We start from the raw sequence: 14,247 nt of genomic DNA on the forward strand, positions 1-14,247 counted from the left end.
CTAGACACCCAAAGGGCTTAAGTTTGGATTTAAAGGACTCAACAGACTCTGATTGTCTGACGGCAGCAGGCAGGTTATTCCACAAGAACGGGGCCCGATAGGAAAAAAGGCCCTGCTGCCGCCAGCTGACTTCTCTTTAACTTTGGGTGCACACAGGAGTCCTGTATTCTTAGATCGAAGAGCTCGAGATGAAATGTACGGTTTAAGGAGATCAGACAGGTAAGATGGGGCTAGCCCATGTAGGATTTTACAAGTCAGCAGAAGCACCTTGAAGTCTGATCTGACATGGATAGGGAGGCAAGTATTGGTGCAATATGGTCAAGTTTCCTAGATTTAGTTAGGATTCTGGGCGGCACAGTGGTTAGCGTGGTCACCTCGCAGCAAGAATGTCCTGGGTTCGAGCCCCGGGGTAGTCCAACCTTGGGGGTCGTCCCGAGTCGTCCTCTGTGTGGAGTTTGCATGTTCTCCCCGTGTCCGCATGGGCTTCCTCCGGGGGTTCCCGTTTCCTCCCACAGTCCAAAGACATGTAGCTCGGGTGACTCGTCCATACTAAATTGTCCCTAGGTATGAATGTGTGTGGGTGGGTGTGTGGGTGCATGGACCTTGCACACTCGTCCCTCCACCAACCTTGCACACTCGTCCCTCCACCAACCTTGCACACTCATCCCTTCACCAAGTCTTGGGTTTTTTTGCCGAACTGGGCTTCTGTGTCTAGCCCTCTGATTAACAGCACATGGGTTTCAGCGTCAGCTCCCATGTGTGACTGAATGGTTAGTGCACCTAACATGGCCACCTTGGTATTCTATAATGAAAGTGAGCAAGAGAAGTTTCCTAAAAGGCCCTCTGGGGCATTTTGCTCCGTTTGCAGCAGAGTGCGACGTATCGGGGCGGTGGGTGGGTGGGGGGGGATTATGAATCCTTCAGATACCAAACATAGCATCGGAATATTGATTTAAAGCGTCTGCTGCTCTGCTCGCCTTAATCCTCTAAACAAATATAAATAGGATTTCATCTCGCGATAGAGGAATTGTTAATGGTTTATGGGATCGCTGATTATATTTTTAAAATGTTCTCGTTGGCCCTAATGAGCCTGCAGTGTCACGTTGCTTGTTCGGGCTCACCATAAAGGTGCGCAGCTGCCATGTGTTGTTGAACTAGCAAGTGAGCGATCTTTTCCCTCGTGTCTATTTGAATTGTCTCTTTCTATTCCCGGTCTGCTAAATATAGTTAGTGCGAATAGTGCCTTTATTGCAGGTGGTTAATTTTTATTTTGTTTAATTTGAATCGTTTTGTAACTGTTAATCAAACTGCTCTGCTAACAATTGTTGTAATTGCTTAAGGCTGTGGCGAGATGTGATCTGACAAACGTATTTACGTTGCTGTGGACTGGCGGTATATTCGCTAGTCGTTCAGCTCTATGCCAAAACTATCAGAGTACACATTTCTAATACTGTTTTTTTTTTGGGGGGGGGGGTTCCTCCCCAATTGTATCCGGCCAATTACCCCACTCTTCCGAGCCATGGCGGTCACTGCTCTGCCGATCCGGGGAGGGCTGCAGACTACCACATGCCTCCTCCGGTACATATGGAGTCGCCAGCTCTTCTTTTCACCTGACAGTGAGGAGTTTCGCCAGGGGGACGTAGCGTGCAGGAGGATCACACTATTCCTTCCAGTTCCCCCTCCCCCCTGAACAGGCGCCCCGACTGACCAGAGGAGGCGCTGGTGCAACGACCAAGACACATACCCACATCCGGCTTCCCACCCGCAGACATGGCCAGTTGTGTCTGTAGGGACGCCTGACCGGAGTAGACCGCTATGCTACCCGGACGCTTTAGAGTACACATTTCTAATGCTATTTCTGTGCCTGGAATAAAGCACACAGCACACACTGTGAATTCTCAGAATGACACGCTGAATAAGCGAACAGGAATTCTGATGGCACTCTGAATATCTCCAATAATATATCCTAGACTACCTAGTGGTGTTACCCATAAGGTCTGCACAAGCCTGTGCACAGCCAGCCGCATAAACCTCAGGAGTCATGCCGAAGCTCTTGTATCATCCATAACCTGCATGATGGATTTTATTTACCCCACTGCTCACCCACCTCAACACCCACCAATTGGTATCCAGTACTACAAGAATGCATATGATGGCTGTGGGTCATAGTTGGTGGATATGTGTAGTCAGTTTGTGCTGCACCATTGCACATACTGCGATTCAATGAAACACATTCCATGAAACAATAGGGCGGCACAGTGGTTAGCGCTGTCACCTCACAGCAAGAAGATCATGGGTTCGAACACCGGGGTTCTCCAACCTCGGGGGTCATCCCAGGTCATCCTCTGTGTGGAGTTTGCATGTGCCCTTAACTGAGGCAATGGGAAAAGAACTGGAGTTGGTCCCCGGGTGCGGCACGGCGGCTGCACACTGCTCCTAGCTACACAGCTAGGATGGGTTAAATGCAGAGCATAATTTCCCTATGGGGATCAATAGAGTATATCCATCCATCCATATCCAAACCGCTTATCCTGCTCCTTTTCATGCGTATGCCCGTCCAGTTTGCAAACGCACCCATATGCTCATGGGAGAATGTGTGATATTTGCAAAGTTAAAAGCTCACATCCTCTTACATGCACAAACAATTTGTTCTGTCACTATAATAACACATCAGCTCTTTGTGCTTTTTATGCACACTTGGTTTTCATTGTCCGTGCTCTCATCCAGATGCTATTTTGACGTTACCAGTCATTCTTAAGCAGCCCGTTTAGGAACAACAATAGAGTTGCTCCACAAACATCTTTATTCAAAAGGAAATCTAATTTCAGCACTTTAATCCAGCTGTTTATTCTTCCAGCAGAGATATTTTTGTACTCAAATGATTAGTTATTCATCTGAAACTGGCTAGTTTGCTAGAAGGGAGGGCAGCATATATTCTTCAAAAAGTCACACAGGCATTAGTCAATTGGAAGGAATTAAAATTGAGCGTCGCCATTTATGTGTTGAAACAATAAGATAACGATGTTTTTTTTTTCATTTTCAAATGAGGTTGTTTCCAGGTTCATTTAAAAAAAAAGAAGTGAGGGTTGTCTGCGTTTTAATGTTGTTGTGGTTTCATGTTGCTCCGCTCTGGTCATTTGCAGGCATCGCCTTGGAGAAAGTCTTTGACTACAGTGAATACTGGGAAGTGGCCAGAGGCCTCTACGCTCCGTTCGACTGCACGGCCACCATGAAGTCTGGCAATGCTGACGTCTATGAGAACGAGATACCCGGAGGACAGTACACCAACCTGCACTTCCAGGTACACTGATGAGTGTTGTGGATTGTTTAGACTAAATATGTCTTTGTGTTGTTAAAATCTTTATTATTCTATTTTTTTATCAGTCAAATGGCGGACACAGTCTGTCTTACGTTGGGACTGTTTAATCAGGAATGAGGAACACTTTATTTATTATTTATTAAAAGGCACAAACCACTGTACTTGTGACTGTATTGTCAAAATACACATGCCCATCAATTAACAAAGTTCATCAAAGTTTCTGCAGAACGGTAGAGTATTTTGGTAATGGTAAGAACATTTTAACACCACCGAAACATCCTTCCTGTTACAGTACAGTTTCAGCTTACTTACTGAGTAACATTGTAAAAATATCTGCAAGAACGTACCCGGTATTTGACACTAGAGAAAAACTGTCCCTGCAGAGGTCAAGTATTGGTGTGATTTTTCAATTTGAATAAAAATAATTATATAGTTTCTAAAGTAAATCTAATAAACCCTTTATAAATGGCTGTAGCCATGAAAAATAACTATATAAGTAATTTATTGGAAAGTACTATCTTAATGTCTAGATAATACATAATTAAGCTTAAGCTGTTACCAACATAAACATTGGATTAATACAATTGTAACTTGACTTGATGGGTAATATATGTGAGTTATTACCAACCTAAACCGGTCAAAACTACATGGTACTTAATTGAGTTGAAGGGGAATAGTTGAGGTTTTCCTAGTATTTCAGCTGTAGTTTCTCTGTATTTACCTACTTATTTACAGTGGTAATTACCCAAGAATATACTATATTTATCCTATATTTACCAGGTAAATACTTAGTAATAAGGGGACTGTAAAAGGAAGGGCTACCATTAGCACTTACCGAAAGAGTTCAATTCAATTCCATTTATTGTCATTAAAAACAATGTGTAGGCACATGTTAAAAATGAAATAAGGGCTGCGGATTCGCCAAACAGTGCAAGACAGACATAGACAAACACAGTATAAGATATACACGGATGAAGACCAAAAGCTAAAAATAGGTATATATATATAAAAAAGAGCACCTACAGACATTCAGTGGGTAGCAGGGTTCAGGTGGGCAACAGCTTGGGAAAAGAAGCTGTTTTTGAGGCTGGTAGTGCGGGCTCTGAGGCTCCTGTAGCGCCTCCCAGAGCGCAGGGGGGAGAACAGTCCATGGTTGGGGTGGGTGGGATCTCTGCTGATGCGGGGCCCCCTTCGAAGGCAGCGTTTGTGATAAATGTCTTTTATGGCTGGGAGCTGGGTACCGGGGATATGCTGGGCCGCCTTGACGACCCGCTGCAGAGCTTTCTGGTCTACTGAGGTGCAGCTGCTGTACCACACTGAGATGCAGCTGGTCAGGTTGCTCTCTATGCTGCAGTGGTAGAAGTTTGTGAGAAATTTGGGGGATAGACGGGCGCTTCTCAGCCTCCTCAGGAAATGCAGGCGTTGTTGGGCCTTTTTCACAAGGGCCTGGGTGTTTGATGTCCAGAAAAGTTCCTTGCTGATGTGGACTCCAAGGAATTTAAAGCTGGAGACACGCTCCACTTCCACCCCATTAATGTGTATGGGGGAGTGGCTGCAGCTTCTAGACCTCCTGAAGTCCACAATCAGCTCCTTCATCTTTTGCACATTGAGAACAAGATTGTTGGTAGTGCACCATGATGTGAGGTGCTGAATCTCATCCCTGTAGGCCGTCTCGTCATCGTTGGCGATACGGCCAATGACTGTGGTGTCATCCGCAAACTTAACTATTACATTTGAAGGGTGAGTTGTGGGTAAAGAGGGAGAAAAAGAGGGGGCTAAGAACACAGCCTTGAGGGGCACCTGTGCTGAGGGTCAGGGTGGAGGAGGTGTGGTCACCTAACCTAACAGACTGAGATCTGTTGGTCAGGGAGTCCAAGGTTCTGTTACAGAGGGAGGGGTTGAGGCCAAGGGAGAGGAGTTTGGTGGTTAGTTTGGTTTGGTTAGTTTTACAACATATTAAAAATGTAAACATTCAAAAGTAGCTAAAAGTAAATTTAAGATGTTGAATGACATTTAAAATGTACAATATGACATAAAATTAAACAACATCCTACGATGGATTTTTGCATTCTTTTGTCTGTTCACTCATTTGCTTGGTCCGTGGTTTGTTGTAGGCTCACAGTATGGGGCTCGGGAACAAGTTTAAGGAGGTGAAGAAGGCCTACGCCGAAGCCAACAAACTGCTGGGTGACCTCATCAAGGTGAGACGCGACTACAGCTACTACACATTATGTTTAGTTCCACACCTTGTCCACACTTTTGTAATCCAAAAAAAAAATGGAGGAAGAAGTCGAAGATCGAGTTGAGACCAAACGACTTGTTCTGGATATAAGAAGATGATTTTTGGACTTGCGTGGACATTTCAGATACAGTATGAATATTTTTATGGAAGGGTTAAATTTTCATATAATTGAATGTTTCCTTTTTTTCTTTTTTACTTATTATTAAGAGGATACTGTTCAATAGACAAAACACATGATTGGCTGGTAATTATTTTCTCAAGTAAGCCGTGATGACGTTTGATAGCATGCAGACGGGTGAGATGTCAACCTGACTTGAATTTACCTCCCACAGTGTTGTGGGGATTGCACTATGGGGGGATGGAAGTCTCCCTGTTTACTGCAAGAAGAGATATTTGCATAGTTAAGTTTGCTTACATGTCAGGTACAAGTTCACTGTCATACTATGTGAATATAGCTCCATTTTGAAACATCTGAGAAAAATTTTGAAACAGAAGTTGCTGAAACTCTAATCTAGGGGTCGATCAATTATCGGCCGGGCTCATCACCACTCTGTGGTCTCGAGCAATGTCATGTTGGGGCGGTACGGTGGCCCAGTGGTTAGTGCTGTTGCCTCACAGCAAGAAGGTCCTGGGTTCGAACCCCAGGCCATCCCAGGTCCTTTCTGTGTGGAGTTTGCATGTTCTCCCCGTGTCTGCGTGGGTTTCCGCCCATCATCAAAAAGACATGCATGTTAGGGTTAATACTCTTGCCTGTGCCCCCGACCATGGCAATGGAAAGAAGAACTGGAGTTGGTCCCCGGGTGCTGTAGCTGCCCACTGCTCCTATACAATAGGATGAGTTAAATGCAGAAAACAAATTCCATTTTAACTTGTACAATGACAAAATAAAGTAGCTTTCTTCTTTCTATATTGCAAATGTAACATTACTTGCCCATATGAGTTGGTGTCTTTATGTTACTAGTGCAGTGCCCATTCATCCAAACAAGTTAACACTCATCACTCTAATGATTACGGGTGTAATCCCCAGCCGACCACAATGTGGGTTGCAATGGCAGCGTGGCGCTTTTGCATGTTTCCGCTCGTTGACTCCACAGGGAAACGAAGAATCAGAAGGAATACAGGTATAATCCCCCGCTCCGGCCACAGTGTCGGTTGCAATGGTAGAGTGTTGCACTTCGTGTTTCTGCTCATTGACTACACGGGAAGTGAAGAAGCAGAATTTATAACTAACTTCGCTGAAAACTGTACTGCTTGCAGCTTTCTCGAGAACTGTTCATCTAAACAACTTCACACTCCACACTGCAGTTCCTTGGGTCCTCGGCAATACATCCGTCAAGTGTGAAGTCAATCGGATGAACAGTCATTGAGAAAATCCCATCCCTTATAATATCGGATCGCCCTGTATTGGAAAATAACGGTAACATTTTTGACTGGAGGAAAATACGCCATGATCCCTCAACTAATCCGGGAGCGTGTATTACAATTGGTACTTTTGATGGCTTCACTGTCTAGACAACTAGTGCGCACATGGCTTCGGTACTCACTCTGAAAGGAAGGCGTATTCTTTAATAGCACAAACTCAGTTTCCCACAGGGATCATTAAAGCTTCATACTGCCTAATGAATCGCAACTGGTAAGTGCTATTTGTGCTTGTTGAACTAGAACATATGGTGCGATGGGAAGAGGGGCGCAGGTGCGTTTATGAATTTTGAAGAAGCTCAGTAAACTCGACTCAAGAATATAATTTTGACTTTCCTCTGGTGGTGTAGCACAACCATTCACGCACCCTTTGAACAAGGCTGGATACAATCACTGAGAAACGAAGCTACAATCCTTGCTAGTATGGATTACGCCTGACACGTCGCATCAAGTCATATGACAGCATGGACGGTTTGGCACATTCTAAAATCGCCGCTGTCGACTCCACTTCTCTTGACCCCCCCCCCCTCCCAGTACCACCGGTTTTCTATTCTACCAGGTAGTCCAGCTACCAAATCAGCATTATTTTCTTTTCCCACCTGTGCTTGAACCAGGCCTGCCTTTGACACCTGCTCCTGTTTCTTCTCTTTACCTTAACCGCTTTGGGGAAGATGCCTGAAGTCGTACTCTTCTCAACTGTCCTATCGGGGACTGCATCCTAGCGCAGGTGGCGGGATTTGTCAGAACTGAGGGGGCAATATGTCTAATCAGGGTTACTGTAGACCTGGTACAACAGGTGAATGTGATTAACCACGTGGTAGAATTGAAAGCAGCAGTTCAGTCTTTATAAGATGCATGCCGTTTAAACTTGTGAATCTTTCTCACTCCTCTTACAGTGTAGTTGTTTTTTTTACTTCCTAGTAACAGTCTGTTGCTAAGTAAATTTGGCCATACCTTTTAATTAGCTGGAAATGTGTTCGTCACTTGGCAAGAAGATTAGCTTATTACACATACAATCAGGAAATGCTGGGGCATACTGGAGCCTCGGTGTTTTTCGTGGCGAAAGCTTTTCAGGAGATGGCTCCAGCAGTCCCAGGGAAGTCAGGTTCAATTTGATTTGGCTCGCTGGACTATCCCTTCTTTCTCCCTCCTTTTGTTTTTTGTTGCTTTTTGGCCCTTTTTCTTGTCCTGATGATGGCATATTGGCATTTCTGGCAGCGATTGACTCTGCCTTGCTGTCTTCCTCTCCCTGCTTGGCTGAGGCGAATGATCCCAGATTAACTCCGATAGATCCACTGCTGTGTGTGCTCTGAACTGGATCTAGTCTCTCTCTTTCTCCCCCCCCACCCCCACACTTTTTTGTATGCTGCTCATATAGATCCATTGCTCTTTTTAAACAGTCCATCTCATTATCCTTTGCTCTTCCTAGCCCCGACTTCTTTACCTTTTATTTACCCAGAATAGTTTTACCGCCTTGATTAACCTGAGTCAACCTGGGAGCATGACCCAGGGCATGTTTTGATGATCTCTGTGTGGGAGAACACACAAGTGCACACACACACTTGCATAACGATGCCTTTTCACTGCTATTGCCTTGTTGCCATGAAGCATTGTTGCGTGGCAGATTTAGGGCTAAGCAGCTTGCTCAAGAGCGCGCTATCAGCAACCATGTGCAAAGAGCAGTGTGACTTGTTTTTGTTTTTTTACTTGTTTGTTTTTTTTCCCTCAAGTCAATTTCATTGCCACCCCAAATTTACTTCCTACCTAGCCTTGTGTTTTTCCATTATCTTTCATTAGTTTCTTTGCTTTCTCCCGCTATTATTTAACCGTTATTTACCCCTCCAAAACTACATTAACACTCACTCCAATTATATTGCTGTCCTTTGTATTCTTTCTTTATTTCTTCTTCCACCTACTTTAGTTATCTTCTTCGTTCTTTACCTCATTCCATTGGACCTTTACGCCTTATCTTCTGCCTGACATTTTTCTTACTTTGCTCTCTCTCGCTCTCTCTCTCTACAATACATGTTTGCGTGGATTTGCCATTGCTCTTTTAGCCTCTCTCTGTCTTTCTATATCTCACAATTTTCCTTCTCAGTTCCCCTCTCCCTCATTCTCGTTCCCTCTCAAATTTCCTCATCGGTCCCCCTTCACCCCTGCTTGACCCCCCCCCCCAACCCCATGCTCTATCAATTCAATTAAGGCTCAGTGAGCGTCGCTGCTTGAGCCAATGATGAACTAATGTGCCTGTGGGTCTGCGAGGCTCTTTTGTGTCCTGTTAGCCTTGATGACAGCCGAGTATCTCACATTATTGGCTTGAAGCAGTAGGGGGTGAGCTTGTCACCTATAGATATAAAGTAGGCGCATATATGCTGCCAACTGCACTAGAGACCAGGGCAAACAGGTATGTGCACCGGCATTATTAGAATTACTCACACGTTCACACACAGCATGACAATAGTCGAGTGTTTGAATTCTTCTCAGGGGCTAAGAATGGACGTGGCAGACAGCTTATATAAGTAACACCTGCTTGTATGTATACTCACGCACACGCACACACATACACCCATGTATGCTGACGGCTCAAACTAGCCAAATTTTCAGACTGAAAACTTGTCAATTAGAGTGTGAAGAACAATATAGTTTACATTTCTACAGCTATGGTATATGTTACAGTGTTACAGTTTCATTTAGCCAACACTTTTATCCAAAGCGACGTACATCTGAAAGTTAATACAACACAAGCAAGGATCTAGTCAGGAAACAACAATGCAAGTAAGTGCCAAAAAACCAGGTTCAGGTTCCATAGGACATAGGTGTCAACAGGCAGTGCACAAAGGCAACGGATAGGGTGCATAGAAGTGTTTGTTGTATGTATTTTTATTAATACCATCAGGTGTGGAGGTGTTCATGAAAGAGCTGTATCTTTAGCTTCTTCTTAAAGATGGAGAGCGACTTAGCGGATCGATTGGAGTTTGGTAACTCGTTCCACCACCGGGAACTACAGAAGAGAAGAGTCTGGCTAGTGTGACTTAGGGCCCCGTTGTGGCGGAAGTGCCAGGCACCTTTCATCGACAGAGCGTAGTGAATGGGACTGAGTGTAGACCTGAATGAGGGAGTTCAGGTAGGCAGGAGCCATTTTAGTTGATGTTTTGTAAGCGAGCATTAAGGTTTTGAATTTGATGTGGACAGCAACTGGGAGTCAGTGGAGGGATATGAACAGTGGAGTGACATGTGCTGTGTTGGGTTGGTTGAAGACCAGATGTGCCACTGCGTTCTGGATCATTTGCAGAGGTTTGGAAGTGCATGCAGGGAGACCTGCCAGTAGGGAGTTGCAGTAGTCAATGCATGATATTACAAGAGCCTGTACCAGGAGTTGTGCTGCATGCTCAGACAGGTAGGGTCTAATCTTCCTGATGTTGTACAGGGCAAATCGGCACGACCGAGCAATCGAGGCCACATGAACCTTAAAGGTTAGCTGGTCATCAATCATGACACCCAGGTTTCGGGCAGACTTTGTGGGCACGAGTTGGGTTGATCTGAGCTGGATGTTGATCTGTTGTTGCATGGATGGACTGGCTGGGATGACAATGAGCTCAGTCTTATATAGGTTAAGCTGAAGGTGGCGTTCTTTCATCCACGCAGAGATATTAGCAAGGCATGACGACATCCGTGCTGAGACTGAGGTCATCAAGCGGGAATGATAGGAAGAGCTGGGTATCATCAGCATAGCAATGGTATGATAAACCATGGGAGCGGATGTGTTATATCTGCACACATCGGCAGTGCTGCATTTGATTTGGTGCTGTTCTGTTGTGCTGGGATCGATTGGTGATGCCTGCGGGCTCTGGGTTGTTTGATCGGGTCTGCCTGTGATGCTGTGTCAGTCTAAATAAAGAATGCAACGTAGCGGTTGTGTCGAGCGACAGCGCTGTGTCCTGATGTGATTTCTAAATACAATAGGATGATTTTACCAAGTGAGGTGGTGTATATTGAGAAGAGAAGGGGGCCGAGCACTGACCCTTGAGGGCACCCCTGTGGATAAGCCGTACATGCACAGCGATACCAACATGTTTGGAAACGCATGTATGCCTTCTTACACACAGTCAGGTACAAAAACCTGACAGACACACACACACAGGCTTGAGCACAAACGGAAACATACTACTGCATCATACGATTGACCAGTGTACAACTTGTACCTTTCCAAAAGTTAAACTCTTTTAAAGTTCCTTTGAGACTTCCCTTATAATGAGTCTCTTTCTCACGTTCTCTCTAAAGCTTTTTTTTTTTTTGTACTTTCCTTGTTTCTGTTCTTAGTCCGTTTTTCGCTCTCCCCATGCCGCTCTCACTACCTTCATACTTCTGTGATTTCTCTCTCCTTCTGCGATTGAGACTTTTCCTGTGCAATTACACGCATGTATGCACACACCTGCCCCCCAACGCAACCCCACACACTTATTAGACATACAGTCACTACGTTTCCCACAAAGTGAGGACGACTGAGGAGGAAGTGTCAGAGATGTGTATGTGTGACACACACACACAGACACATATACACATATATATGCATAAGTGCTCTTGCCCTTACTGATATGTTTTCACCTAAATGTAATGACACGTATCTGAGAACCTCTCTCTCTCTCTCTCTCTCTCTCTCTCTCTCTCTCTCTCTCTCTCTCTCTCTCTCTCACTCACTCACTCACTCACTCACTCACTCACTCCAGGGCAAGTGCATTACATTTTGCCTGTGGGGCTGCAGAAGTCTGTTGCTCTGTCTCTTCGCCTTCCCCTTCTCCATTTCCCTCTCCTGTCACACAGCTCATCATCCCACCTCCTGGCCCCTGCCTCTAACCCCCACCCCTCTCCATTCTCATCTCAACTCCTCGTCGCCGCTCGCTCCCAACCTCTCCCGTTTCCATTACACCACCTTCATTTATGCGTAATCTGTCTGTTGCTCCTCCATTTCTCCGCTCCTCCTCGCTAACTCCCTCGTTATCACTCCCCTCCACTGTCCCCTCCTATTCTTCCTCTGACAGCTACCATTCTTCACTCAGCTCCTGGCTGGCTCTTTGTACGTGTTCGTGTGTGCGTGTGTGTGTGTGTGTGTGTGTGTGTGTGTGTGTATTTTATCACTCACACACAAACATGCACATAGATGCAGTCATCTAAGCAAAGGAATTCAGGTAACTAGACCTCAAAGCACACACTCACGTGCACAGACTTTATCACTCTAATGGGGTAAGTGATATAACGCCTACCCCATTAGGGGAATTTAGGTTTAGACTGGTTCTGGCTTCAGAAAACATTTACGCTCTCACAAACACGTCAACACAGATGCACAGAAACAAAGATGTATAGGTACAGCTGTGCAGAAACACTCACTATGTCTTACAGTCAATACCTACACACACCTACGTGCAGCACACCAGGCTTTCTTGAGACAGGGAAAACGGGGCATAAAGTACTGCTGGGAGTTCGGCGAGAGATGGGAAGTGACAGAATGTAAGAGGAAAGAGCGACAAACGTGGAGAGAGGACGAAAACATTACAGCAAGAGCACCACGGGGAGATGTGCGCGCGGGTGTTTGTTGTGCGAGAGAGAGGCATGTGAGGTGTAAACAGCAGAGATAGAAAAGACCGGGAATAGCGGAGAAGGCACAACCTTGGATGAAAGCAAGGCGTCACGAGCCTGGAGTGTCAAACATGACGGCACCATAAAGGCTCCTGCAGAATTCACCACAGGAATAAGTGATGGTAGGAGACAGAGAAGCAGAAGATCAGTTGTGTAATATGTCGCGTGTCGTCAGCGTTGAGGGAGACAAACCGGTCCCGGGTGAACAAGTAATTGATGTACTGACTGTAATACCTCATTTTTTTTCCTTTTTCTCCCCAATTGTACTCGGCCAATTACCCCACTCTTCCGAGCCGTCCCGGTCGCTGCTCCACCCCCTCTGCCGATCCAGGGAGGGCTGCAGACTACCACATGCCTCCTCTGATACACTTGGGAGTTGCCAGCCGCTTCTTTTCATCTGACAGTGAGGAGTTTCACCAGCGGGACGTAGCGCATGGGAGGATCACGCTATCCCCCCCCCCCCAGTTCCCCCTCCCACCTGAACAGGTGCCCCGACCGACCAGAGGAGGTGCTAGTGCAGCGACCAGGACACATACTCACATCCGGCTTCCCGCCCGCAGACACAGCCAATTGTGTCCGGAGGGATGCCTGACCAAGCCGGAAGTAACACAGGGATTCGAACCGGCGATCCCCGTGTTGGTGCAATACCTACTTTCCTCTGTTCAGATTTGTTTAAATTGCTATATGGCGAAGGGAATTCGCGGTGCAATTCCTCTTGGCATTGGAGTCATGTGGAACATCTGACCTGTCGATGACCCTCCGACTAAAAGATGGGATGAGGGGTGAGGGAACACCGGGTTGCTTAATAATGAAAGACTACAAGCAATGCATTGTGCATCAGCAAACTCATTGGTAATGGACCTCTGTCCGAAATATAGCTTGTTTTTGTGCATTGTGGAAGTGCATGTTTGTGCATGTGCATGTGCATGCGTGTGTGTGTGTTGGGCCGGGGGAATCAAACAAGTTAGAAAGTGGAGTTGGATTCACAGGGGAACAGAAAGAATCTGATTTTTTTTTTTAACCCTGCTTGGCCCAGATCTGATTTCCTAACTCCCCAGCTACATAGGAAAAAGAAAACCATCAAATATGAGTCACACAAAGTTTAAAAACGGATTTAGTTTTACTATGTGAGTGTGTGTTTGTTTCCCAGCGGCGGAATGTGAGGAGGGTGATTCATCAAGAAAGACTGAGAACAAGGAAGAGCAGCAGCCTTCATTACTATGAAGCAAACAAAAGAAATGCAGGGGCTGAGAGGAAAAGAGAGGGCGCACACAATGAATCATGAATAAGGTCTGATTATAAAGTGTGGAAGTCTTTATTTTTTTAACGTGAAGATGGTTAATAATAGTGTGGGGAGGGAGATGAACAAGGAAGGAGGGAGAAAGTGATTGGTAAAGAAAGACAAATATCCATGGCGTCGATTGTAGCTTTCCCTTGAAGAAATGAGAAAAGTACACTCGAGAGAGAGTGAGAGAGAGAGAGAGAGAGAGAGAGAAACGAAAGGCTGGTGAAAGCAAGTGAACGTTAAAGTTGGAAAAAAAGATTCTACTGTCAGGCTCTTCTTCTTTTTTTCGTATGTTTTGAATAACTCAGCGCGAAGCCTTTGTTCCTCCAATACTCGCAAGTTAATGGC

General features: G+C 45.5%; 1 protein-coding gene across 1 annotated transcript in view; it reads left to right on the plus strand.

Annotated features, from left to right (window-relative positions):
* The window catches only part of LOC130130374 (pyruvate carboxylase, mitochondrial), a 469,779-nt gene that overhangs the window by 406,968 nt on the left and 48,564 nt on the right, over positions 1–14,247 (plus strand). Inside the window, exons 20-21 of the mRNA XM_056300064.1 lie at positions 3,144–3,301; positions 5,434–5,520. Of these exons, the coding sequence (XP_056156039.1) occupies positions 3,144–3,301; positions 5,434–5,520 (245 nt within the window). The remainder of the gene's footprint in view (positions 1–3,143; positions 3,302–5,433; positions 5,521–14,247) is intronic.

The sequence above is a fragment of the Lampris incognitus genome, chromosome 20 (assembly GCF_029633865.1).
Source record: "Lampris incognitus isolate fLamInc1 chromosome 20, fLamInc1.hap2, whole genome shotgun sequence".
In the NCBI taxonomy this organism is placed as follows: Eukaryota; Metazoa; Chordata; class Actinopteri; order Lampriformes; family Lampridae; genus Lampris; species Lampris incognitus.